This window comes from Emys orbicularis, chromosome 9 (assembly GCF_028017835.1).
Source record: "Emys orbicularis isolate rEmyOrb1 chromosome 9, rEmyOrb1.hap1, whole genome shotgun sequence".
Taxonomy (NCBI): domain Eukaryota; kingdom Metazoa; phylum Chordata; order Testudines; family Emydidae; genus Emys; species Emys orbicularis.
The window spans coordinates 82205328-82229948 of record NC_088691.1 but is presented as its reverse complement, the minus strand read 5'-3'; the positions used below and the strand labels follow the sequence as shown (position 1 = coordinate 82229948).

The window sequence follows — 24621 nt, the reverse complement described above, 5'->3', positions numbered from 1 at the left end:
GTCAGCTGAGGGGCCACTGTAAAGGGGCCATGGCCTGAAGTTTTTGGAGTCACCTTGACTGACTACTTTTTTCCAGAGGTCAGCTAAGGAGTGGGTGAAAAGGGACAAATGGCTCAAAGATGAATCTTCTTCCCCCCCCCCAATCAAGCTGCTTGGAGGAGCTGGAATCCCGCAGAGCAGACAGGAAATTGAGGTGTGAATTAGTATAGTCTGGAGAGTTAAACTGTGGATGTTGTGTGCTGTAATAGGTTCTTAGGTGTCTAGATATCTTGGAGATGGGCACATTAGAAATCCTGAGAATGACAGGCGACAGACAATAGTCATTGTAGCATTTTGAGTAAAGCTGTTGGGCTATTTTGCATAAAGAATGCCAATAAACATACCTTTATTACAAGTATAATAATTATATATGTCTTTCTTTTTGTTTAATGGAGAGAGAAGGTGTGTGAGGTAAGATGGACACCTTTCTATTATCTATAATTGTATTCTGTTTCATTTTGCAGGGTAATTGTCTTTGATGCTGAGTAGGAAGTCTTGTTACAATGAGTTATTGGAGCCTGGATAAGAAAAGTTGTCTGCAGTACTGCAGACATTTTTTAGTGGACAATGGCGTATTTCATGGTAAGCTGCATGTTTTCTTTTCATTTCTTACTTCACTCGGATGCAACTGAAATTTTATAGTGGCACATAACTAGGTAATAATTATCTTCTTGTAGATAATAAAAAGTAGATTTAGTAATGCTTTTTAATGTTTTGGAGTTACAGTTTTTACTTGGCAAGATAACGGCATATTAGTTTGTTATGGAAGTGCTTATTGAAGCATACCACTTTAATTACAATTTACTATAATAAAAATGTATTGATTGATGGTGTAGGTCAAGGGTATCATGTAAACATATCAGGGAAAGTTCTGCTTTTATACTTCTGATGATGGCCAGAAATACTGGAGAAAATCCTGCAGTTTACAATTTTTCACATGCTTTGGGCACAGTCATATTCTGTGTCTTTTATGTTTAAGACAGACAGTCATATTCAGTACTGATGTGTTTCCATTGACGTTCATGGTGTTGCACCCAGTTATATCAGGGTTGAATTTGTGCCAAAATCTCCAAGATCACTTAAGCACTATTAAACTTCAAGCTCCCTGGTAAAGTGGCAGTTCAGCAGGCAGTACTGTCAGTCCCTGGTGGAGATGTAGTTTCCATTTGTGCTGAAAGAGAACTGTGTGGGACGTGGGAGGAGGATTTTTGGTTGGTGTAGCTGACCAGGTCTAGATTAAAGCTGTGTTCCTTAGATAGCAGCTTTGTATCTGGCCAAGAGGCTTGTGAACATCCCTGTTTTGAATAACGTGCTTTTAATTTCTTGTCAATTCATATGACTGTATATTTTAATGAGTATTGGAGACTTTCAAGATAACTGCTTTGACTAGCTGAATCTACAGTCCAGAGTTTTTTAAAGCAATAATCAAACCTTTCATTTAAGTCTTTTTGTTAATGTCAATATTTCCCCCAGTTCATCTTGCATTTTCCCATTTGTCTCTCAATATGGACAGCATGTGCCTGAATGAATGAGGTGCAGCAGGTTCCTTAGTACGTAGAGCTCAGCTACAGGAGGGATAGAGACTGCCTAAGGTCCTGCCTATGCTGTAACTCTTAACTAAGTTTGTAACTACTGTAGTTAGTGACATGGCACAACATAGTTAATACTCAGTAAGCATGGCAGCTAACACTGGGTCACCCTTTTCAGAGACTAGGCTGACATATAGTTGTCCTCCTGTAACTGGTTTGGCATGCAGCTTTTGTATATTATATCCGTGATACCCCCACCACCACACACATGCCACCCAGGCCAGTTGTCCTTCCTCCCAGCTCTTTGTGTATCCCAGAGTGCACTGAACCCAGGTGATGCTGGTGCCACTCTGTGTTCATGTACTCACGGTACTATATTCTCCTTCTGAGACACTGGAGATAGCTGCCCAATTTTTTCCAGAATGCACCAATACAAATAGTTGAACAAAGCGGTAGGTGTGAATGCACACACATGGCTGTGCTACGAATAAGGTTTCTGTGTGGACACAACTCAGTTGTATATTTTGTAACTATGTTAGGTGAGTGTCATGAACTAGTTACAAAAGCACTGTATTGGTAGTACAGACAGGGCCATAGTCGGGATCATGCTCAAGGCTGTTCACCACCTAACAGTAGTAAAACATGTTTTTGTGATATGTTCAAAGTGAGCTGTAGTCACTGCTTTGTTTCATCTCTGCAGCCCCATTGACATCACTGGGGTTGGACAGGTGTAGCTAATGGCTGAATATTGCCCCAGTACATGATACAACATACCTAATGTGGACTCATACCACCCCTGTGATGATGGTCTAACACACTGCAATATATTTATGATAAGATGTAAGGCCTGATTCTCCTCTCACTTACAGTTGGGCAAAACAGGAGTAATTCTACTCGAATCAGTCGTTCTGATTCTGAGTGTCATTGTTGCTGGGCCATAAGAACCCCAACCCCTCTTGAGTTCCCCATGGTTTATATTAAATGTGGACCATAGGAAACAGAAACTCTGGGTCACAGGACACTGGCCATGCGTACCTCTCTCCCTGGAACATCTCCTCCCATCACCTCCTTCCCCCTTACATATCCCATATGGCAGAGGCTGGGAAGGGGAGTGAAGCAGGGTATACTAGTATACTAGCCAGAGGAGGCCCTCTGTCTTAGGGGTATTCCCCAAAGGCAGTGTCCATCAGCTTTCCAACCCCTGTACCCCACCAGAGTAGTGTCCTTGGGGATCACAGTGGAAAATCAGGCCCAGTGACTTATGCTAGTGTAAAATTGGTGTAATTTAGGTAACAATCAGACCCATAATTTTACAGCTGCAGTCATCTAGGCAATTGCTGTGTGTGGTGGGGCGGCTGCCCCACGCCCGGAGAATGTGGGCTGCAGCAGGCCCGAGTGCCTGCATAGCCCAGCAGCCAATAAGAGAAGGGCTTGTTGCGAGCCAATCAGGGCCAGGCTCAGCCATATAAAAGACTGCTCAGGGAGCACGCGGTTAGTCTGTCCCAGGCCTTCAGAGGGGAAGGTGTGTCTCCAGAGCTGGGAGGCCAGCACCAAGGACAGCGCAGTGCAGGCCAGCCTTGGAGAGTGGGAGAAGGCCCTACTCTGTAGCCTGGCCAGCGGCAGGCCTTGAAGGAAAGGGCCTAGCGGGAAGAAGGGCCGTTGGGGAAGTGGTCCAGAGGAACAGACAGAGGAGGAAGGAGAAGGAGGACAGCGAGGCTGTCGCTAGAGGGCCTCTGGACTGGGACTCAGAGTAGTGGGTGTGCCTGGGTCCCCCCCGCCCTTTTTCCCCTTGGCAGGACACCCAGCCATAGGCCGCAGGGAGCGGCCAGCAGAAACTACACCAGATCCCGGGCTGTAGGGATCGGACTTGGAGGTGTAGGACTGTTGATCACCCAGCCCCCGGAAGGGGGTGTGAATGGACAAAGGGACACTGTCGGAGGGCAGTGTTCCAGAAGAGGACACTGTGTGTCGGGAGCAACGCGGGTCCACACGCCAACCAAAGGCGGGACGACAGATGGGATACCACCAGAAGGGGGCGCTCTACTGGATTGAACCAATTCCCCGAGACGACCAGTAGGAGGCGCCGCGGTGGTGAGTCCCAGCCTTGTCACACTGTGGAAAACTGGAGTCTGTATGGTTTATTAAAATTAGATATGCTATTTTAATCGCTAAGTGCTGCAGGACTAAGCAAGGTGAGGAAGTGTTCTCCACTTATAAAAGGGGCACAGGGTAACCAATTCCTTACAGAGGGGTCAAAGGTTATTCTTCCTAAGAAAATATTTGAAAGCATATAATTTGATGGAATCTGGTGGATTCCAAAGTAAAACCTCCACCCTTCAGAATTAACTTTTACCTCAGATTCAGAAAGTTATCTCGGGAGTTACGGTTTTGTATATCAAGAGGACAGGGATGAACTCCATCAGGGACGGAGAAATCCCTGTGTATCCCTCTTCTCTCTTAACACTAGTGAAACTGATGGGTGTTTCTTTCAGAGCTGGCTATTAGTACAAGTGAAGTAGGTGATTAGGGCCCTGCCACTTTGGGTTTTGTGCAGGCTTTGTGATTCATGAGCTGGCTCTTCTGAAGCCAGATCTGGCTGGGAGATAACTCATAACCTGATCCCTTCCCTCCAGCAGTTTGGGCTCCTGTTGTTGCTTGGGGCCTGGTTGCTGCCAGTCATAAAATTGATCCTGCTTATTATGATCATAGTAAAACTTATATTTGATACAAGGATCTAACTTAAACCAGCCAAAGCAGAGAGATTCAAGAGTTATGGCTGTCACCTTCTGTATCTGTACTCATGAAATCCTTGCCCTGTTGAAGTCAATGGCAAAACTCCTACTGACTTTAATGCGGCCAGGATTTCGCCCATGGTATCTATGTAGTGCAGGAAGTTCACAAGGGTTTTTGTGGAACTATGTGTAGTGAATGTGCTAAAATAACGTTTGTGCTAAATTTGCAGTGCTAAGTTTTGTGCTGAGTTACTTGAGTTTTCACATGTCACTTAATGCAGGATTTAGCTTGAAATACTGCACAATGTTTTGCTAGTGTCACTGCCTCTAAGGGTATGTCTACACTACCCGCCGGATCGGCGGACAGCAATCGATCCAGTGGGGGTCGATTTATCGCGTCTAGTCTAGATAAATCGATCCCCGAGCACCCTCCCGTCGACTCCTGTACTCCACCGCCACGAGAGGCGCAGGCGGAGTCGACGGGGGATTGGCAGCAGTTGACTCACCGTGGTGAAGACACCACGATCTAAGTACGTTTTCTTCAGCAACGTGAATAACATTATTCATGTAGCTGAAGTTGCGTAACTTAGATCGATCCCTTCCTCCTCCCCAGTGTAGACCAGGCCTTACTGCCTTACTGTATAATATATATTTCTTTAAAAAGAACAGGAGTACTTGTGGCACCTTCGAGACTAACAAATTTATTTGAGCATAAGCTTTCGTGGGCTACAGCCCACTTCTTCGGATGCATAGAATGGAACATATATTGAAGATATATATATATACACACACACACACATACAGAGAGCATGAAAAGGTGGGAGAATTGAAATCATGGTGGAATTCCTCAAGAGCTTCTTTTCCATGGGTCCAGATGATGAATATGTCATCAATGTAGTGCAAGTAGAGTAGGGGCGTTAGGGAACGAGAGCTAAGGAAGCGTTGTTCGAAGTCAGCCATAAAAATGTTGGCATACTGTGGGGCCATGTGGGTACCCGGCACTGCTATGGCTGTCACCTTCAGCCCCCAACTAAAACCTCTCCAGCGCATCATCAAAGATCTACAACCTATCCTGAAAGATGATCCCTCACTCTCACAGATCTTGGGAGACAGACCTGTTCTCGCTTACAGACAACCCCCCAACCTGAAGCAAATACTCACCAGCAACCACACATCACTGAACAAAAACACTGACCCAGGAACCTATCCTTGCAACAAAGCCCGATGCCAACTCTGTCCACATATCTATTCAAGTGACATCATCATAGGACCTAATCACATCAGCCATACCATCAGGGGCTCGTTCACCTGCACATCTACTAATGTGATATATGCCATCATGTGCCAGCAATGCCCCTCTGCCATGTACATTAGCCAAACCGGACAGTCTCTATGCAAAAGAATTAATGGACACAAATCTGACATCAGGAATCATAACATTCAAAAACCAGTAGGAGAACACTTTAACCTGGTCATTCAATGACAGACCTGCGGGTGGCAATTTTGCAACAGAGAAGCTTCAAAAACAGACTCCAATGAGAAACTGCTGAGCTGGAATTGATATGCAAACTAGATACAATCAACTTAGGCTTGAATAGAGACTGGGAATGGCTGAGCCATTACAAACATTGAATCTGTCTCCCCATGTAAGTATTCTCACACTTCTTATCAAACTGTCTGTACTGGGCTATCTTGATTATCACTTCAGAAGTTTTTTTTCTCTTACTTAATTGGCCTCTCAGAGTTGGTAAGACAACTCCCACCTTTTCATGCTCTCTGTATGTGTGTATATATATCTCCTCAATATATGTTCCATTCTGTGCATCCGAAGAAGTGGGCTGTAGCCCACGAAAGCTTATGCTCAAATAAATTTGTTAGTCTCTAAGGTGCCACAAGTACTCCTGTTCTTTTTGCGGATACAGACTAACACGGCTGCTACTCTGAAACCTGTCATATATTTCTTTGGCAGCTTTAGCTGTTTAAATGTTAGACAGGTACACAAGGGGGCAGTATAGGACTTAATATAAAGTTGCATTCTTTTAATAAATTTGAACCTACAAAGTATCTAAAAGATTGTACATCTTTAAACAATGAAGCGTGTTTTTGGAAATAAGTACTCGAAAGCTTACAGTTAGCAAAATGAATCAGAATTATGTAACTATTAACATAGTCACCTGAAGAAACATTTTAAAAGGTTTTTTTTGGATATCGAATAAACATTTCAATTTCCAGTTTCTAAATGAGACAATGTAACTGTAATTACTGCATACAAACCTAAAGAAGCTCTTTATATAGTGGAGACTATTCAAAAGATAATTTAAAAAAAAAAAAAAAAAGGAACTTCTGAGATTCTGCCACAAATGTAAATTACAGTGTTTCCTGCAGAGGGGGAAAAAGTTCCTCTTTAAATTGTAAGCTAACTTGAGTTAGCTTTTTTTCTTCAGGTGACTTGCTTGTGGTTACAGACGAAGTCTGTAGCAGAGCAGAGTTGAACCCCAGTCTCTGGCTAGGTTTTCTCAAATAGAATTGTTGAGTCACGAAAAGGACATTTAAACAGTCTATTGAGAAATTTGGCTCCTCCTGGCACACCTGGAATGCACTTTGCATTCACACACACAAGGGCTCCCAGTGGTGCACAGATGATCACACAATGATTTGGACTAGAGTTGCTTTGAGCACAGCTGCTGACTGTTGCACTAGCACTGTTGCACTGTGGACTGCAAGCACTGGTGTAATAACCCCATTGATGAAGTAGTCCTCTCAGTACTTTCCTGCAGTGGCCTGAGTGGTCTACTTTCAGCACTCCACAGCACAGGTGTCAAGTTTGCTAAAGACACCTCTACTAACATCCTTGTACATACTGTGGAGCTTGTTGGGCACTAGTTTACAACATTGTCCTGCATTTAACTCCTTTAGCATCAGCCAGGCCTCAGGAACAGGCTTCCATATTCTGTGACCGCAGCAATTTTATACCCATGTTATTTGCTTTAGCCTAAATTCTTTGTTAATATATGGAACTGAATAGAGTTTGTGCATATAAAATGCTATATCTAGTTTTAGAGCCTTTAACCCTTGGCTACTGAGTAGGATGCATCTTGAGATAATACAATGTATGAACTAATTGGATTAATTAATATTGTGGAAGTAGAGAAAAGGATAAAGGGAATTTGAACGCAGATATTTTAGTTTATAGGAATAGAGTAAGAGTCAGGCTAACACTAGCTCTAATAACGCGAGATTTCAAGGCAGGGCCTGGGCAAGTGGAAAGCGAGTTGGGGGAAAAAACTGTAAGAGATACTATTTTTCGACCTTGTGTTAGATAAGAATGGAATACAGACTGTAGCAGGAACTGCTGAGAAAAGTAAGATATCAGAAGGAATATGTATAAACAAGATGTGGTTGTTGATCATTATTGTCTGTAACAAAAGGTATAAATGCTTGCCCTAATTGTTTATCTAACAGAGACCTGCCTAGGGAGGGGAACCCCTGCCCGTGTGTACTCTCCCGTGCATATTGCAATTGCTCGTAATAAAGCTGCCTCTGGCTTGTTGCTTCAAACTCAGAGTGAGGACATTGTTTTCTTCCACAATATCATTACAGGTGGCCTATAATAACTGAGGACATCCAGATAGTTGTTTTTAAAATAAGTTCTTTAATTTCATTTCATACATAAAAAATCCTTGAGTCCCTGCACAGTCCTTATACAGGCAAAATTCCCAAGGGCCAAATTCTTCCCTGACATGTATCCCATGCAATCACAATGCCTGCAGTGTACGAAGAAGATGTAAAGTAAATGGAGCTAGAACTGGGGTGTAAATAGAATGAGGTTCTAGAAGATCTAAATTTCCTAACACTTACTGTCCTTGGTAATTGTAACCAAGGAAAGGATTTGACTTAGTGAGAATTTGGCTAGAGCAGGGGTTCTCAAACGTCATTGCATTGTGACCCCCTTCTGACAACAAAAATTACTACACGATGCCAGGAGGGGGGCCAAAGCCAGAGGAAGGGGAAGGGGTCAAAGCCCAAACCCAAGGGCTTCAGCCCCAGTCAGGGAGCCTTTAACCTGAGCCCCACTGCCCAGGGCTGTGGGGCTCAGGCTTCCGCCCTGAGCCCCAGCAAATCTAAGCCAGCCCTGGCGACCCCACTAAAATGGGGTCGTGACCCACTCTGGGGTCCTGACCCACAGTTTGAGAACTGCTGGGTTAGAGTAATGGCTATTATTTGTACAGTGCCTAGCACAATGGGGTCATGGTCTATGACTAGGGCTCATGGGTGCTATGATAATATAAATACATAAAATTTAGGGTTACCATACGTCCGGATTTTCCCGGACATGTCCGGCTTTTTGGGCCTCAAATCCCCGTCCGGGGGGAAATCCCAAAAAGCTGAACATGTCCGGGAAAATCCGGCGCCGCTGGGGGCTGGCCCGGGGGGGCGGGGCCGGTCCGGGCCGGGGGTGCTGGGCCGGGGGTGCAGGGCCGGCGGTGCGGGGCCGGGCCGGGGGCCAGGGGCCGGGGGTGCGCTGGGCCGGGGGCCGGCAGTGCTGGGCCGGGGGCCGGCGGTGCTGGCCCGGGGGTGCTCGGCCGGGGGCTGGCCCGGGGCCGGCACCCCAGGGCCCGAGCCGAGCCAGGCTGGAGACACTGGGGCCGGGGCCGGCCGCTGGAGGGAGCCGCTCGGTTGGGGGGGCCAGACTGGGCCGCGCCTCCTCCCCCCACCGCCCCCAGCTTACCTGCTGCCTGCTTCAGGCTTCCCGCGAATCAAATGTTCGCGGGAAGCAGGGGAGGGGGCGGAGTTGGGGCGGGGACTTTGGGGAAGGGGTGGAGTTGGGGCGTGGGCGGGGCTGGGGGCGGGGCCGGGGCCCCGTGGAGTGTCCTCTTTTTGGACACTCAAAATATGGTAACCCTATAAAATTAATTATTAATATTGGATTTGTGCATATAAACTTTTTTTTTAACCACATTAGCCCATCTACAGGGACAGTTTCAGTACTGCTATGACTCCTTTAGGCCAAATTCTACTCAGTCACACTGGTATAAACTGCACTGATTACAGTGGAGTTACAGCAGGGATACATTTTACCCATATTTCCAATAAATATAAATATTAAAATTTAATACAGTCCGTATGACTGGCCTGAGTCCAGGGAGTCAGCTTCTTCCTGAGAATTGCAGTGCAGTGTACAGTAAAAACCTTTTCTTCAAGCAGGCCCAGGGCTACAGGGCTGCTTTACTGTGATTCGCTAGTAAGATCTGTTAGCACGCAAAGTTTCTTATTGCTTGTCACATTTACCAGGAATCTGTCCCAAACACTGTAGGGAGCAGTCCTTCACTGGCCTGGGAGAGGCAGTAGGTGAGTTAATAGGTCTGTTCCTCCTCTGGAGTCTATGGGCTGGTTCCTCAGCTGGTGTAAATTGGGATAGCTACACTGAAGGTAATGGGGCTACCCTGCTATACACCAGCTGAGGCCTGGCACTATGATTCTATGGATGCTTCCAGGAGCCAACTTCTTGCCCAGCTGCGGTAGAATCAACAGCAACTTGCTCCCTTCATCTGCTGTTGTCCTATTTTTTGCAAGAGACACTTGCAAGGAGGCGAGAAGTGCGACTGCTGCTTCAGAGGGAAGGAGCTGGCTCAGGATGAATGGCGCTAAATAAATACAAGATAGTTCTACTTTGATTTTATGTTCAAATGTCTGTTACTTTCCAAAATGATGGTGATATTGCCGAAGTCCAAGGCACCTGTAAAATGAAGGCAGGTATTATCATGATGATCAGTATTAAATAATAAATAAAAAGTAAGGCAAAATATCCTACAAAATATTTCTCAGTCTTCGCTCTATCAAAACTCCCAAGGGATTGAGGGCAGGTCGACACTTAAAATCCTGCACTGATGCAGCTGTGGCACAGTAGCTTGTCAGTGAAGATGCTCCTATGTTGAAGAGAGAGCTTCTCCACCTGCCAGAGAGGCAGTAGCTATATCAGCGGGAGAAGCTTTGCTTTCAACATAGCGCTGTCTATATGGGGGATTAGGTCGATATAACTATGTTGCTCAGGGGTATGGATTTTTCATGCCCCTGAGCGACATAGTTATACTGATATAGGTCTGTAGTGTAGACCTGGCCTGGATAAGGATTAAAGAATTTGGCACAATAATAATAATAATGTAAACACATTGCTTTTCATGCAAATATTGGATTTTTGTCTGTATATTAAGGCATAGCCCAGTACAGATACAGAGGAGAAATAATGTCCAAAATAAAGGAAAGAAGGGGAAGGGTTAATCAAATGCTTTCACTCTTACAGGGCGTGATCAAAAGGATTCTGAAGTCAATGGGGATCATTCAGTGGGTTTTTCATCAGGCATCTAAAGAGCAAAAAAAAAAAGCATTCATTCATATAAAGAAAGTTACTTTTGTATTAGAGAGAAGCATGAAAAGTCTTGCAGCCAAAAAGCTGCAGTCGGCAAGAGTTGGAGGTCCTCTTGCATGGGGGCAGTGATGAGAATATGAAGCAAAGCTTGTGTAACTATTATAGCAGTGTCTAGCAAGAAAACTTTTGCCTTTTCATCCCAAGAGCCCACTAACACCTCGCCCCAGGTATAGTGAATGCTTGCCTGAGTGGCTTATGTAAGTCTCATAAGTCATGTGAATATATTATATGAATACTGAAGTGGAGAGGAAGTTTGTTGAAGAAAAGCGCCATTGTAAAGTTTCCCCTGGGCTAGGCAATGAGACTCAGCACCATTTTCATCACAGGCCTATACTTTAAAAGTGCAATCTAGCCCTATGATCTCCCACAAATTTAAGTTATTGTCTTGCATTGATGGAGGACTAGATCCCTCTGTGTTCATATTTATTTTGCACCTTTCTTTGTAGTAGATGTTATAATACACCTGACTATGAACTTTTATGAAAGGACTGAAAGCAAATATCCACTATTGTTCTAAAGGTTGAATTACAATTCAGATTAATTTATTGAAATCCTTATTAATTTAGAAATCCAATATTCTTTTGGTCTGGAGGACCCAAATTTGCTAGAGTTGGCAATTATCATGAGATCTCCATGTCTGTGATCAAAGCTAGAAATGTTTGCAATTCATTGAACAATTATATAATCCCTTGCATAACTATGTGCATATCTGTTTTTTGTCACTTCAGCAGTGCCAGTGTTTACTGAAGTTAATGCTTTAGTTTTGGTGTGTGGATTAAACATTTGCTAACTTGTGCATCCCTTTAATAAAAGCCTATTCAACGGTAACATCACTTTTCCTGCGTTGGTTTTCTTGCCTTTAGGTGCTACTAGTTCTAGTTGAAGAATATTAATAACTTTCTTGTAAATCAGCATCTCAACCATCCACATTATAATATTTATTCAGCTGTGTATTACAATTAATACCAACATTGTAGGAAAGATTTATTCAGTTTTTACAAAGACATTTCCTAAGGTAATCACAGCAAATCTGGAAGAGCGAAGTTTTGATGTGTGAGCAGTCTCATCCAAATGCATAAATAAGCACTGCAGTGCAATGATAGAAGCAAAGATTGAATCATGGAAAAGAAAGCAGAGAATGGATAAATATGGTGCTTAATTTTTTATGTCTCTGACTTATTTATATGTAAGAAGTTCAATCAGTTATTGTGTACAGTGTACCCCATCTGATGGTGTCGTCCTTAGCTTCTGCGTGCCAGAAGCTGGAAATGGGCAACAGGGGATGGATCACTTGATGATTACCTGTTCTGTTAATTCCCTCTGAAGCACCTGGCATTGGCCACCGTCAGAAGACAGGATACTGGGCTAGATAGACCTTTGGTCTGACCCAGTATAGTCATTCTTATCTTCTGATCATCTCAGATCTCTTCATAAATCAAATGAAAATAAACATGCAAACTGAATTCAATTTAGAAAGGTATCATCAAATAAAAATGCCATAGAGTATGCAATCAGAGTACTATTCCTATGTATTATTTACTGAGTGCTGACAGTGTGCTTCGTGTTGTACAAAACACAGTGAAAGACACAGTCCCTGCCCCTAGAAGTTTACAATTTAAATAACAGACAAAACACACAGCCAACCTCTGGAACTCGTTGCCAGGGGATGTTGTGAAGGCAAAAACTATAACGGGGTTCAAAAAAGAATTAGATAAGTTCATGGAAGATTGGTCCATCAATGGCTATTAGCCAAGATGGTCAGGGATGCAACCCCGTGCTCTGGATGTCCCTACCCCCTGACCGCCAGATACTGGGTCTGGACAACAGGGGATGGATCATTTGATAATTGCCCTGTTCTGTTCATTCCCTCGGAAGCATCTGGTGCCAGCCACTGTTGGAAGACAGGATACTGGGCTAGATGGACTGTTGGTGGATACTGGGCTAAGTGGACCATTGGTCTGACCTAGTATGGCCATTCTTATGTTCGTAACAATTTAGATACAAAGGGTGAAATTGGCTGCACAAAACCAGGAATCAATATGTTTTGTGCAGATAAGTAAGTGGGTGTTGGGGGATGATTTTCATGCATCCAACCAATGGCCCGACTGTGCACCAATGGCAATGCAGCATCTTAACAACTACTAGTTCACCCAGTGACCTGCAATTGGATACCTCTTCATTCTCCTTTAGCAGGTGTTTTGGTTAATTGGAACCATGGAAGTTTGAATCCTGTGGTCCCTTCCCTGTTATGCTCCCAACTCTCTTCCATTCCAGCCTGAGAGACCCCGCCCCCCCTTCCACAGATTGCAGGTGGTTCAACCCCCGTCCTCCATGTCCCAGCTGCACTTGGACCCCCCTTCCCCCAAGGGGCCATGTGGTATGTGGCACACCAAGGGTGAATCCTCAGCAGTGGGTGAATTTTGCCCTAATACAGTGGATAACCTAGAGCATGGTTCTGTCTTGGAGTGGACCAAGGATTTGAGGGATTTTTACTAGATAGGTGTATGAAACTATTTTTTCTTGGCTGGCATATGCTTGGTAGGATTTGTGGAAGAAGTGACTGTCAAGGAGGGGTTTGAATGAGAAGAGCATAAACATAAGTACAGTAACTCCTCGCTTAACATTGTAGTTATGTTCCTAAAATGCAACTTTAAGCGAAACGATGTTAAGTGAATCCAATTTCCCCATAAGAATTAATGTAAATAGGGGGGGTTAGGTTCCAGACAAAAACTATACTTTATATATATACACACACACAGTATAAGTTTTAAACACACAATTTAATACTGGTACACAGCAATGATGATTGTGAAGCTTGGTTGAGGTAGTGAAGTTAGAGGATGGAAGAGGATGGGATATTTCCCAGGGAATGCCTTACTGCTAAATGAACAAGCATTCGGCTGAGCCCTCAAGGGTTAACACATTGTTGTTAATGGAGCCTCACACTCTACAAGGCAGCACGAATGGAGGGATTGATCAGCAACGAAACAACGTTAACCGGGATAACTTAAAGTGAGGCGTTACTGTATTCTTGAAATTATCTACGGTCTCCAGGGGTGAATCATCCCCATCAGCTGCTAAACTTGTATGTGCAAGAAAGCATTCCTCTTACAAGCCAGGAAACTAGGTTGCCACCTGATTGGCCTATACAAATGCAGAGTTTGAGGCAGATTAAGACTGAATGAAAATTTGACCCCAAAATCTGAATATCTGAAGGGGAGATGCGTTCCATAAAGAAGGTGCAAAATGAGCAGAGCACCCACCACCAAATAAAACAGCACTAATCTGAGTAACACACAAAACAATTTCAGAACTTGAATGATAAGTACACCAAGGCTTGCGGGGAAAATTAGTTCAAAAAGACAGGAAGGAGCAAGTCGATGGGGAATCCTGAAGTCAGCTCTTCTGCACGTGCTAAGGGTTAGAAATAATACGCTTAGATTTTAGTACCAGTGAGCATTTTAACACAGTTTTGTATGTGCTACATACACCCATTAAGAAAAAGATTAAAAAACAGCAAATAATGAACTAACTAACTATGATCCAGCCAAGAGGACACAGGCAGATCAGAATGTTGGAATCCTGGCAACAGAACTATGGGAAGGCTGTTTCTGTAGATGATAAAATGACAGATCCGGGTTTTCCCTGAGGGTGAGTCTTAAAAGAAAATCCTCAGAATTGAGTTTGATTCCACATCATAAACCTCAGAAATAGACATGATGGGTTCAAACTGTGAGATTCAGTTCCAGATCTTGATTATGAGCCAAGAGTTAGTAGGAACGTGTTTATTTAGATCTAGGGTTTTGGTTTAGGAGATTTGGATCCTCCTCTTGTCAGATAGGGTGGTGTTGGGCGTGTGAGAGAGACCCAGATCGATGGATAGATTAGATAAGAACTGAGCCTGGATTTCAAACATCTCCAAATGTCTAGAGGTTTTTGGTTTGGGCCCATCTCTACTTAAAAAGTATTATAATAGAATAATCAACTAAAGTAACCTCCGGTAAGAGATGGAGCAATAGATGCCATGTTAGGAAAACTTACCAAGAGCTATATTTCATCAGCATTTGGCTTCAGAAGATTAGATTAGCTGGTACTGAGGTCATGACATCCAGAAGATAAAGCACAGTGAGCATCAGCAGGTGTGAAAATGTAAATCTGTATATCACTCACATAAATGTACCAGCATCCCATATATAAAGATAAGAGCAAAGAACAAGGGTGGACAACACTTGGATCCACATGAACATTTTTAGATTATATAAAGTATCCTTGCTGTTGCAAATTTTGCCAGGATGTATTCTGTGTGGTACCATTGACATCAGGAGGCTTGTTCAGGGAGTAGTCAGGGCCGAGTATTTCCCAGTAAAGCTATGGTTTGATTTTACTCGTATGGCTCAGTGTAGACATTGCATATGTGCATATAGACATTCAGGCCATTATTAGGTAAATTCTTAAGTTTGTATATTTTAAGTAATCACAGTTTCTTTGTAGTATTATGTAGTATTTCAGTGTGTTCTTTATTCTTTTTGTGTATTTTCTCTGTATTTACTAGTTAGAAGTTTTGATTGGCATTAATTGAGATACACAATAAGAATATGCTAAATGAATAATAATAATAATAATTAATTAATAACAGTAAATAATCAGAATAAAGTCTTTTCTTTCCTCTTGAAGGCCCAGTTCTACTACTCTTAGGGTATGTCTACACTACGAGAGTAGTTCGATTTTACTTAAATCGAATTAGTGGAACCGATATTACAAAGTCGAACGTGTGTATCCACACTAAGAACAGTAATTCGACTTTGAGAGTCCACACTAACGGGGCAAGCGTCGACACTGGAAGCGGTGCACTGTGGGCAGCTATCCCACAGTTCCCGCAGTCCCCGCTGCCCATTGGAATTCTGGGTCGAGCCCCCAATGCCTGCTGGGGAAAAAAATGTGTCGAGGGTGGTTTTGGGTAACTGTCGTCATTCAACCGTCACTCCTGCCCTCCCTCCCTGAAAGCGCCGGCGGGCAATCAGTTCGCGCACTTTTCTGGTGAGTGACAGCGCGGACGCCACAGCACTGCGAGCATGGAGCCCGCTGCGACCATCGCTGCAGTTATGGCCGTTGTCAATACCTCGCACCTTATCATCCACCTTTTTCAGAGGCAGATGCTGAGAAATCGGGCGAGGAGGCTACGGCATTGTTATTGCAGCTTGCTGTGTGCTCCACAATCTCTGTGAGAGCAAGGGGGAGACGTTTATGGCGGGGTGGGAGGTTGAGGCACATAGCCTGGCTGCTGATTACGCCCAGCCAGACAGCCGGGCGATTAGAAGAGCCCAGCGGGACGCGCTGTGCATCCGGGAGGCTTTGAAAGCTAGGTTCCTGAGTGAGCAGGGTAACCTGTGACTATTAAGTTTGTTTAAAGAGAAGCTGAACCTGCCCCCGTTTCTTTGCCCAGTTAATGTTGACTATCCTCTCCAGTTACATACCCCCTTCACCCCGTTTCCCCCCTTCCAACACACCTTTAAAAATAAAATAAATGGAACTTTGTTCATTAACACCGTTTTCTTTATTAAGGGTTTCGTGGAAAAGGGTTGAAACTGGGACGCAGACTGCGGTGGGGAGCGGGTGTAGTGATGGAAAGGACGCTTCTAAACTCGAGGAATGACAGGCTCCGCAGTGGTGGACTGGTTGTTTCAACGGAGCCTGCCACCCCTCCTTTTCGGGACTCTGTGTGTGGGGGCTATGTGACTTTGTGGCGGGGGAGGACGGTTACAGATCCCCTGCTGCGTGGCTCTGTCATCCAGGCTAAGGACCGCTGCATAAGATCTGTAAGCGCCCTCCCCCGCCACAAACTCACATAGCCCCCCCACAAAGAACATGAAAACCACCTCCCAGACTGACCAGGGTGCCTAGTGACTGCAATGTGTGTGTGACCTGCTGCTGAACCTGCCCCTGTGTCTGTACCCTGGTAAAGGTGACTGTCCTCTCCAATTACCAACCCTCTTTCCCCCCTTCAAACACACTGTCCTCTAAAAGAACATGACGGAAACAGTAATTAACAGAAATGTGTTTTTTATTAACAACTAGACAGTTAGGGGATAACACTGGGACGGGGGCTTGGGTGAGGTGCTTTTGGAGTGAAGGAAAGGACTTATCAAAACTTTGGGAATGAGAGCCGTCTGGTACTTGAGCAGTCTGCAGGGGTGGAGTGACTGTTTTCACGGCCCCTGCCGCCCCTCCTTCTTGGGACTTTGGGTGAGGGGGGGATGGGACTTTGTGGCGGGGGAGGGTGGTTAGAGATAGACTGCAGCGGGGCTCTGTCCTCCTGCCTCCGGTCCTGCAGAACATCTACAAAGCGCCGGAGCGTGTCCGTTTGCTCCCTCATTAGTCCAAGCAGCGTTTGAGTCGCCTGCTGGTCTTCCTGCCGCCACCTGTCCTCCCGTTCGCTGTGTGATCGCTGGTATTGCGACATGTTCTCCCTCCACTGGGTCTGCTGTGCCGCCTTGGCTTGGGAGCAGCCCATAAGTTCGGAGAACATCTCGTCCCGTGTCCTTCTCTTGCGGCGCCTAATCTGCGCCAGCCTCTGGGAGGGGGATGCCGGGGTAGGTCGGGAGACACTCGCAGCTGTGGGATGGGAAAAAGGGAGTGAATTCCTCACAAAGATACATTTTTGTGAACAATGAACATAGTCTTTCTCTGTGAAAAAGACCATGCACAGCACCTATCACATGCGCACTCAGGACAAGGTTGAATTTTCGGCCTTCCCATTCAGTGCCTGGGGTCTTGGAGTACAGATCACACAAGCGGGGCAGGACAGCGGAATTCGGGTAGCAGGCGGACATGGTAAGCCGTAGACTTTTGGCTGCTGAAAGCTTAATTTATAGCAGTGCCCTCCTTTCACGTTCAAAGCAATGCCCCTAGCGTTGGCCAGTTCCTGCTGCCGGCAATCCGGCCAGCATGAACTCTGCCCCTGTCCCACCCCCCTCGCGGCTGTCCCCGGGAAAGATCCCTGTATGCTGCCCCTGTCCCACCTCCACCGCGTGGCTGGAAACCGCCGGTTACAGTTATGTAAAGGAACAGGCAATCAGTCCCAATACTAACATTCCCCTAATTTAAAGCAGGTCACCATGAGTGATATCACTCTGATGAGGATTTCGGACACTGAGAAAGCCCACATGCTGCGTGAATGCCAGCAAAAACCAGGGCCGTATGCGGCCATGCTGTGCGAGGCCGGAGTACTTGCTGCTAGCCTGGCGCGGAAAAGTTTCCTACCATGGAGGACACAATAAGGCCACTCTCCGGACATTTTGAGATACTTTTTGCAGTAGTTGCACTGGCAAGGACTAAAAAGTTAAGCACCTAGGGCAAAGTAATCATGGAAAACCCATTGTTAATATCCCATTCCTGTTCTGTTCAAAATAAATGTTTACATGTTTAAAACACTTACCGACTGATCCTTCCCCTGATTCAGGGTCACGGTTAACGCCTTGGGAGGGTTGGTAGGGGATCTCCGTGAGGGTGATGAAGAGATCCTGGCTGTCAGGGAAATCAGCGTTGTAAGCGCTGTCGACTGCCTCGTCCTCCTCATCTCTTTCCTCATCTTCCCCGTCCGCGAACATCTCCGAGGAAGCGGCCGTCGACAATACCCCATCGTCAGAGTCCAAGGTCAGTGGTGGGGTAGTGGTGGCGGCCGCACCTAGAATGCAATGCAGTGCCTCGTAGAAACGGCATGTCTGGGGCTGGGATCCGGAGCGTCCGTTTGCCGCTTTGGTCTTCTGGTAGCCTTGTCTCAGGTCTTTGATTTTCACGCGGCACTGCGTTGCATCCCGGCTGTATCGTCTCTCCGTCATGGCTTTGGAGATCTTCTCGTAGATCTTCGCATTCCGTTTTTCGATCGCAGCTCCGAAAGCACGGACTCATCGCCCCACACAGCGATCAGATCCAAGACTTCCCGATCAGTCCATGCTGGGGCCCTCTTTCTATTCTACGATTGCATGGTCACCTCTGCTGGAGAGCTCTGCATCGTTGCCAGTGCTGCTGAGCTCGCCACGATGTCCAAACAGGAAGTGAGATTCAAACTGGCCAGACAGGAAAAGGAATTCAAATTTTCCCGGGGCATTTCCTGTGTGGCTGGTCAGAGCATCTGAGCTTGGACTGCTGTCCAGAGCGTCACCAGAGTGGTGCACTGTGGGATAGCTCCCGGAGCTATTAGTGTCGAATTCCATCCACACCTACCCAAATTCGACATGGCCATGTCGAATTTAGCGCTACTCCCCTCGTCGGGGAGGAGTACAGAAATCGATTTAAAGAGACCTCTATGTCGAACTAAATAGCTTCGTGGTGTGGACGGGTGCAGGGTTAATTCGATTTAACGCTGCTAAATTCGACATAACCTCCTAATGTAGACCAGGCCTTAATCATGGTGAGGTCTGTATTACTGTGTGAATTGTTCTGATAATTTCAGTGGAATTGCTTGCACAGTGAAGTACGTCTCACCGTGGTTTAGGGAGACAGAATTTGGCCCAAAGTATCTTCTATTCAGCTCCACGTGGAGTGAGTTTGACCATTGTAGCATTTTATAGAATGGCTTCTTATAAAACTTCTCTCCAAGCAAGTATCAGATCTCTGATACCAATATTAACCAGGAGTAGTTCCATTGAAGCCAATCAAGTTACCATTCTCCTGGTGTCAAGTATCAGAGGGGTAGCCGTGTTAGTCTGTATCCACAAAAACAATGAGGAGTCCGGTGGCATCTTAAAGACTAACAAATTTATTTGGGCATAAGCTTTCATGGGTAAAAAAACAAGCTTATGCCCAAATATATTTGTTAGTTTTTAAGGTGCCACCGGACTCCTCATTCTCCTGGTGTAATGGAGAGCAGAATCTGAGGGTATGTCTACACAGTGGCAGTTCTTTAACGTGGCTGTGTGGTCACGGCTCCAGTGCTGGAAGAGAGAGCTCTCCCAGCGCTGTAATAAATCCACCTCTGCAAGGGGAATAGCTACCAGTGCTGGGAGCGTGGCTCTCAGCGCTGTAGCACTGTCTACACTGCCACTTTACAGCGCTGAAACTTGCACCACTCAGGGGGGTGTTCGGTGGCAGTGTAGACAAGGCCTGACCCTCCACCTGAACCTTGCACTGGTATTTTGTAGTACAACAATAAAACATTTTAATACTACTGATAGTGAGAACTCTCAAGAATGACCTATTAGCACAAACTCCACTAATCCTTCAACAGCCGTTAAAGCGATCAGTCTGCAAAGGTGATAATCAGCTAAAGTAGAAGACGTAATTAACCGACATGCGAAGACAGAAAGATTCTGTTGCCTAATTTATTTGACATTTGTTTGTGACCAGACAGGGTTAATCATCATTCTCCCCCAGGGGTCCTCCTGTTTGTCTCTACTTTAAACACTCCTCATGCCAGCACTAGAAGCTGCAGAGTCACGGCTACTATCCCTTTAGTTTTGGAAGTCTGGATGGGACTGCAATTCCTTTTGGACACTGTCAGTGCCCAGTACAATTGGACAAAGGAGCTGCTACTGACTGGCACAAGACACCCTGTCCACAGGGAATTAGTGTGTTGCTTCTGGAGTCCTCCTATGCCTTGCCAGCCTCAGGAGGACACACTGGGATTGAATATTGAAGTTGAGTCTTCCATGGGGCACACAGCTAAGGGAATAGCCAAATAACAGCTGAATTGGGATTTCTTATCTCTTGACTGAGTAGGGTTACCATATTTTAATTTAAAAAAAGGAGGACACTCCACGGGGCCCCGGCCCCGCCCCAACTCTTCCCCTTCCCCGCCCCCAGCCCCGCCCCAACTCCGCCCCGCCCCTTCCCCAAAGTCCCCGCCCCAACTCCGCCCCCTCCCCTGAACGCTCCGCCCCCTGCTCCTCCCCTTCCCCTGCTTCCCGCGAATCAAATGTTCGCGGGAAGCCTGAAACAGGGAGGCAGCAGGTAAGCTGGGGCTGGGGCTGGGGCGGTGGCGGGGCGCGAGGAGGCGCGGCCCAGTCCGGCCCCCCCGGCCGAGCGGCTCCCTCCGGCGGCCGGCCGGCCCCGGCCAAGAGGCTCTGGCCCCGGCATCTCCCGCCTGGCTCGGCTTGGGACCTGGGGCACCGGCCCTGGTTCGGGCCGAGCGGCTCCAGCCCGCCCTGGCCCCAGCGGCTCCGGCCCAGCTTGGCTTGGGCCCCGGTTCCGGCCGAGCGGCTCCGGCCCGGCACCGGCCCTGGCCGAGCACCGCCGGCCCCAGCGGCTCGGGCACCCCTGGCCCCGGTTCTGGCCGAGCGGCTCCGGCCGAGCACCGCCGGCCCCAGTGGCTCGGGCACCCCCGGCCCCGGTCCCAGTGGCTCCAGCCCAGCTCGGCTCGGGCCCCGGCTCCAGCCGAGCGGCTCCGGCCCGGCACCGGCACCGGCCGAGCACCGCCTGCCCCAGCCCAGACCCAAGCCCCACGACCCCTCCCTCCCTATTTTCCCAGACATGTCCGGCTTTTTGGGATTTCCTCCCGGACGGGGATTTGAGGACCAAAAAGCCGGACATGTCCGGGAAAATCCGGACATATGGTAACCCAATGACTGAGGCTCTGTTTCACTAGCAGGGTTAGAAAACAGTAGTGGTTGGAAAGCTGGTGGCCTGTCTTTACTAGAATTCCCCCTGTTGCTTGCAGTAGAGTAACTGCACCATGGTAAATTTTAAGGGAAAAATCTGGTGAAGGGACTACTCATGGACTAAAGTGATCCTCAGTAAGAGCGAGGGTATCAGGGCCTGGCCCCAAGTGATTTTCTGGCAGTTAAGTGTTTGTGTTGTGCAGACCAACATGTATATTTCTCATTTAAGCATCTCTTCTGCAGTATTTTTTTCATTAGAACTTCATGTTCTGGCATCTAGAGTCTTGGCTGTTTACTGGGCAGGCACACAGAGCGCTGCTGATTAGCCTATTCTTCTAGATTTAGGAATGTTAATATTCTGTAATTGCCTAAGTGGAAAGAAGACACACTATGTTTAACAAGCAGTGAATTTTCTCTCAACAGGTCTGAAAACAGCTTTTCATTTTTATCACATTAGAGCTGTTTACTTAAGACAATTATTTCCTCTGACTTCTCAGAAACTTCAGCCTTTTGTGTAAACTTCATTTCCATAATTGTCATTAATTCTCCTTTTAGTCTCTAATCTGTCCTTTTGTCAGCTCCCTCTCTATACTTTCAGACTTCAATATCAATGGTGATTTGACCGTTGTTGGGAGGCTGTCATGTTAAATCAGTCTTGCTCAAATTATCCTAGCTAGTGCCCTCTCACTCAGTGCAATGCATTAATTCAATTGTATAGGGCTGTCTATAATTTTCACATTATGCCATGATTATTATTATTCGTGACTGGATTTCTAATCTGGAGAAACTGTTGCATTTCATGTGCACTGAACTCAACATGTTTGAAAAGTCACCTCATCAATTAACTTATTTTAAAATTTAGTGTCATCTTTCTCCTTGGAGACTCCAGGACTGGAACTGTCTCAGGAGATGTACAGTTTAGAATTTGTCTCCTTCCTTTGCCTTTTTTCGACATTTTTTTCTGCCTTCTGTGGAACATAAACGACTTCATTGAAGTATCTGAAAATGTGATTTCAATAGAGCATATTTAAATGTGAAGTTTGTGTGTGACGTTTATAAACAAGAACTCTGAAACCTGGCATTAAACCTAGAGTAATTTAGCTGGGTTTGCTTTCATAGTAACATCTTACAGCACTGTGCCTCATTTGGATGTTTCATTCTGTAAGTATAAATATCTTCCTAATGAGTAGTGGCTCTACCATTCTCACATTTCATTAGCAATATGACCACTGAGGAACTTCACAGTTGCTATTTTGCTCCACATCATTGGCTACACTCTGAACATCCTGGTGACATCAGGGATAGAACTCAGATCCCCCCGTTTCAAAAGCACACTTGAACTAAAAGGAGGTCTCTACTAATTCTTAAAGAACAAACATCTTGGTATTTCTTGAGTCCCTTCAGAAGAGAGCAGTGGTACACATATACATGAGACAGCTCATTACCATATTATAATGCTGTCTGTAGGTATCTGCATATGTGTGTGTGTTATTTTGCAGGCCAGGAGTAGACCTAATTGTGTCCCTTCCAGGTAGGTCTAACAAGTTTTGTTTAAGTAGTAGCTGAACATTCCATGCATGTTCACTCAAGCATGTAATATGTCTACGTTGCCTCAGGATTTCTTATCCTTCTCTAATTTTATTAGGAAAAGCTGTTACTAACTGCATTTGCATGATATTAAAATTCTTGTCTGCTTATGTCTGAAATTTCTGGTCACAGAAGTGGAGGCTGTTGCTGATATATCTTGTACTCCAGGGAATCTCTGCATGCCCTGAAGCAACAGTGTCAGTTTTCTTCACTAAAAGAGAGATACAGTAGTACATATGTGTGGAGAATAACAAATTAGAGACACAGCTGGGCTCAAGCTAGTTAGAAACAGATGATTTAGTAGTTTCCCATTACAAAACCTGGCTCTAATATGAAAAATAGGTTAAGTAATTATAATGTTTGTAATAACTCTCTTCAGGACTGGATGAACCTAATTCCTTCTCTCTCTCTCTCTCCCTCCCCCCCGCCCTCCCTCCCGGTCTAAACAGATATGAGCCAACAGACGCAAAGTACCTCCAGTCTCCAGGCTATGGAAACTTGTACAAGGCAACACAAGAAAATTTTATCTGGGTTTCTATAGTATAAAATGGATAACTGTTTTGTTTGCTGGCCTGGGACATTGTTTGGCAAATTTTGGCTCTGTCTCTCTTTAGGAGGATAAAACAAGGCTCAAAAATTTCAAGTCAGAAGCCACTTGCTATATTTGAAAATCACTAGCCAGGGCTGTGTATGGGAGAGTCAGGAGTCTAGTGTGTGTGTGTGTGTGTGTGTGTGTGTGATTGGAGGAAGGCTGGTGTCTCACAAGGCTGTGTGTGTGTGTTTGGGAAGAGAAGTTGGGGTTTCTGAAGGCTGTGTGTGTAGCACAGATGGATGGGTGGAGGATTTGGGAGTCCTCCCAGGTTGTTGGTGTGTGGGGAACAGGGGAGGCCCCCAAGGCTGTTGGGTGCAGGAGAGAGCATCTCCGTGACAGCTGGCAGGGTTGGAAGCAGGTCTCCACAAATAGAGGTGGAGTTTCTGTTCAAAGGGATCGGGGGTGGGAGGGGCTGGGGGGCCCAGAGGTTCAGTTCTCTGCCAAAAGAAGCAGCTGCTGCAGGGATGGGAGTGGTGGGTAGATGGATTGCCTCTTGCTTACCCCCCTAGTGGTGCTGCTGGGCAGGCAAAGGAGTTAGGACAGAAGCAGTTGCTCATAGTTCCTGGAGCAGAGATGCCCATAAATGATTTTTCACTTGCTAGTGTCAAGCTGACCAGCCCATATTATAAACCTGATTTCAAACAAACAACCGCCCCCCCACCGCCAAACCTTGCAGGTGGCCAGTTAGTTCATGTTAATATATGTGATCAGACCAGCAGATGAAAACTGATCATTTTACGTGAAGGTTCAGAGTTCAACCTTAGTAACTGGAAATGACTTTGATTGCTACTCCATTGTTTTTGTGTATCCTGGAGCAGATCGGGTACTGTGCTTAGTCCTTAACTCCCTGACTGAGCCAGCAGGAACAGAGAGCATTGTGGAGAGGTGAGACGGGAAAATGAGAGCTGTACTATTCTACTCTTTAAGACCGAGGCAGGGCCTTGTTCAGGAAAGCATTAAAGCATTTGCTTCAGTGCTGACCTTATATGGATACTTTTCTGAATCGGGGCCTTAGACTCCAGTGCCTCTTGAGGCAGGGGCAGTGTCCTCAGGCCTATTTATTAGCACACAGCGCACTGTTGGTGCTAAACAAATAACTTTGAAACATAATACTTAGAAT

The 24621-nt window shown here is 45.9% G+C and overlaps 1 protein-coding gene across 3 annotated transcripts in view; it reads left to right on the top strand.

Moving 5' to 3' along the window:
* Positions 1-542: 542 nt before the first annotated feature.
* PLCH1 (phospholipase C eta 1) overlaps positions 543-24621 on the top strand; it is a 161577-nt gene continuing 137498 nt past the window's right edge. For all 3 annotated transcript variants that reach the window (XM_065410844.1, XM_065410843.1, XM_065410842.1), the window contains exon 1: positions 543-621. In XM_065410844.1, the coding sequence (XP_065266916.1) occupies positions 543-621 (79 nt within the window). The remainder of the gene's footprint in view (positions 622-24621) is intronic.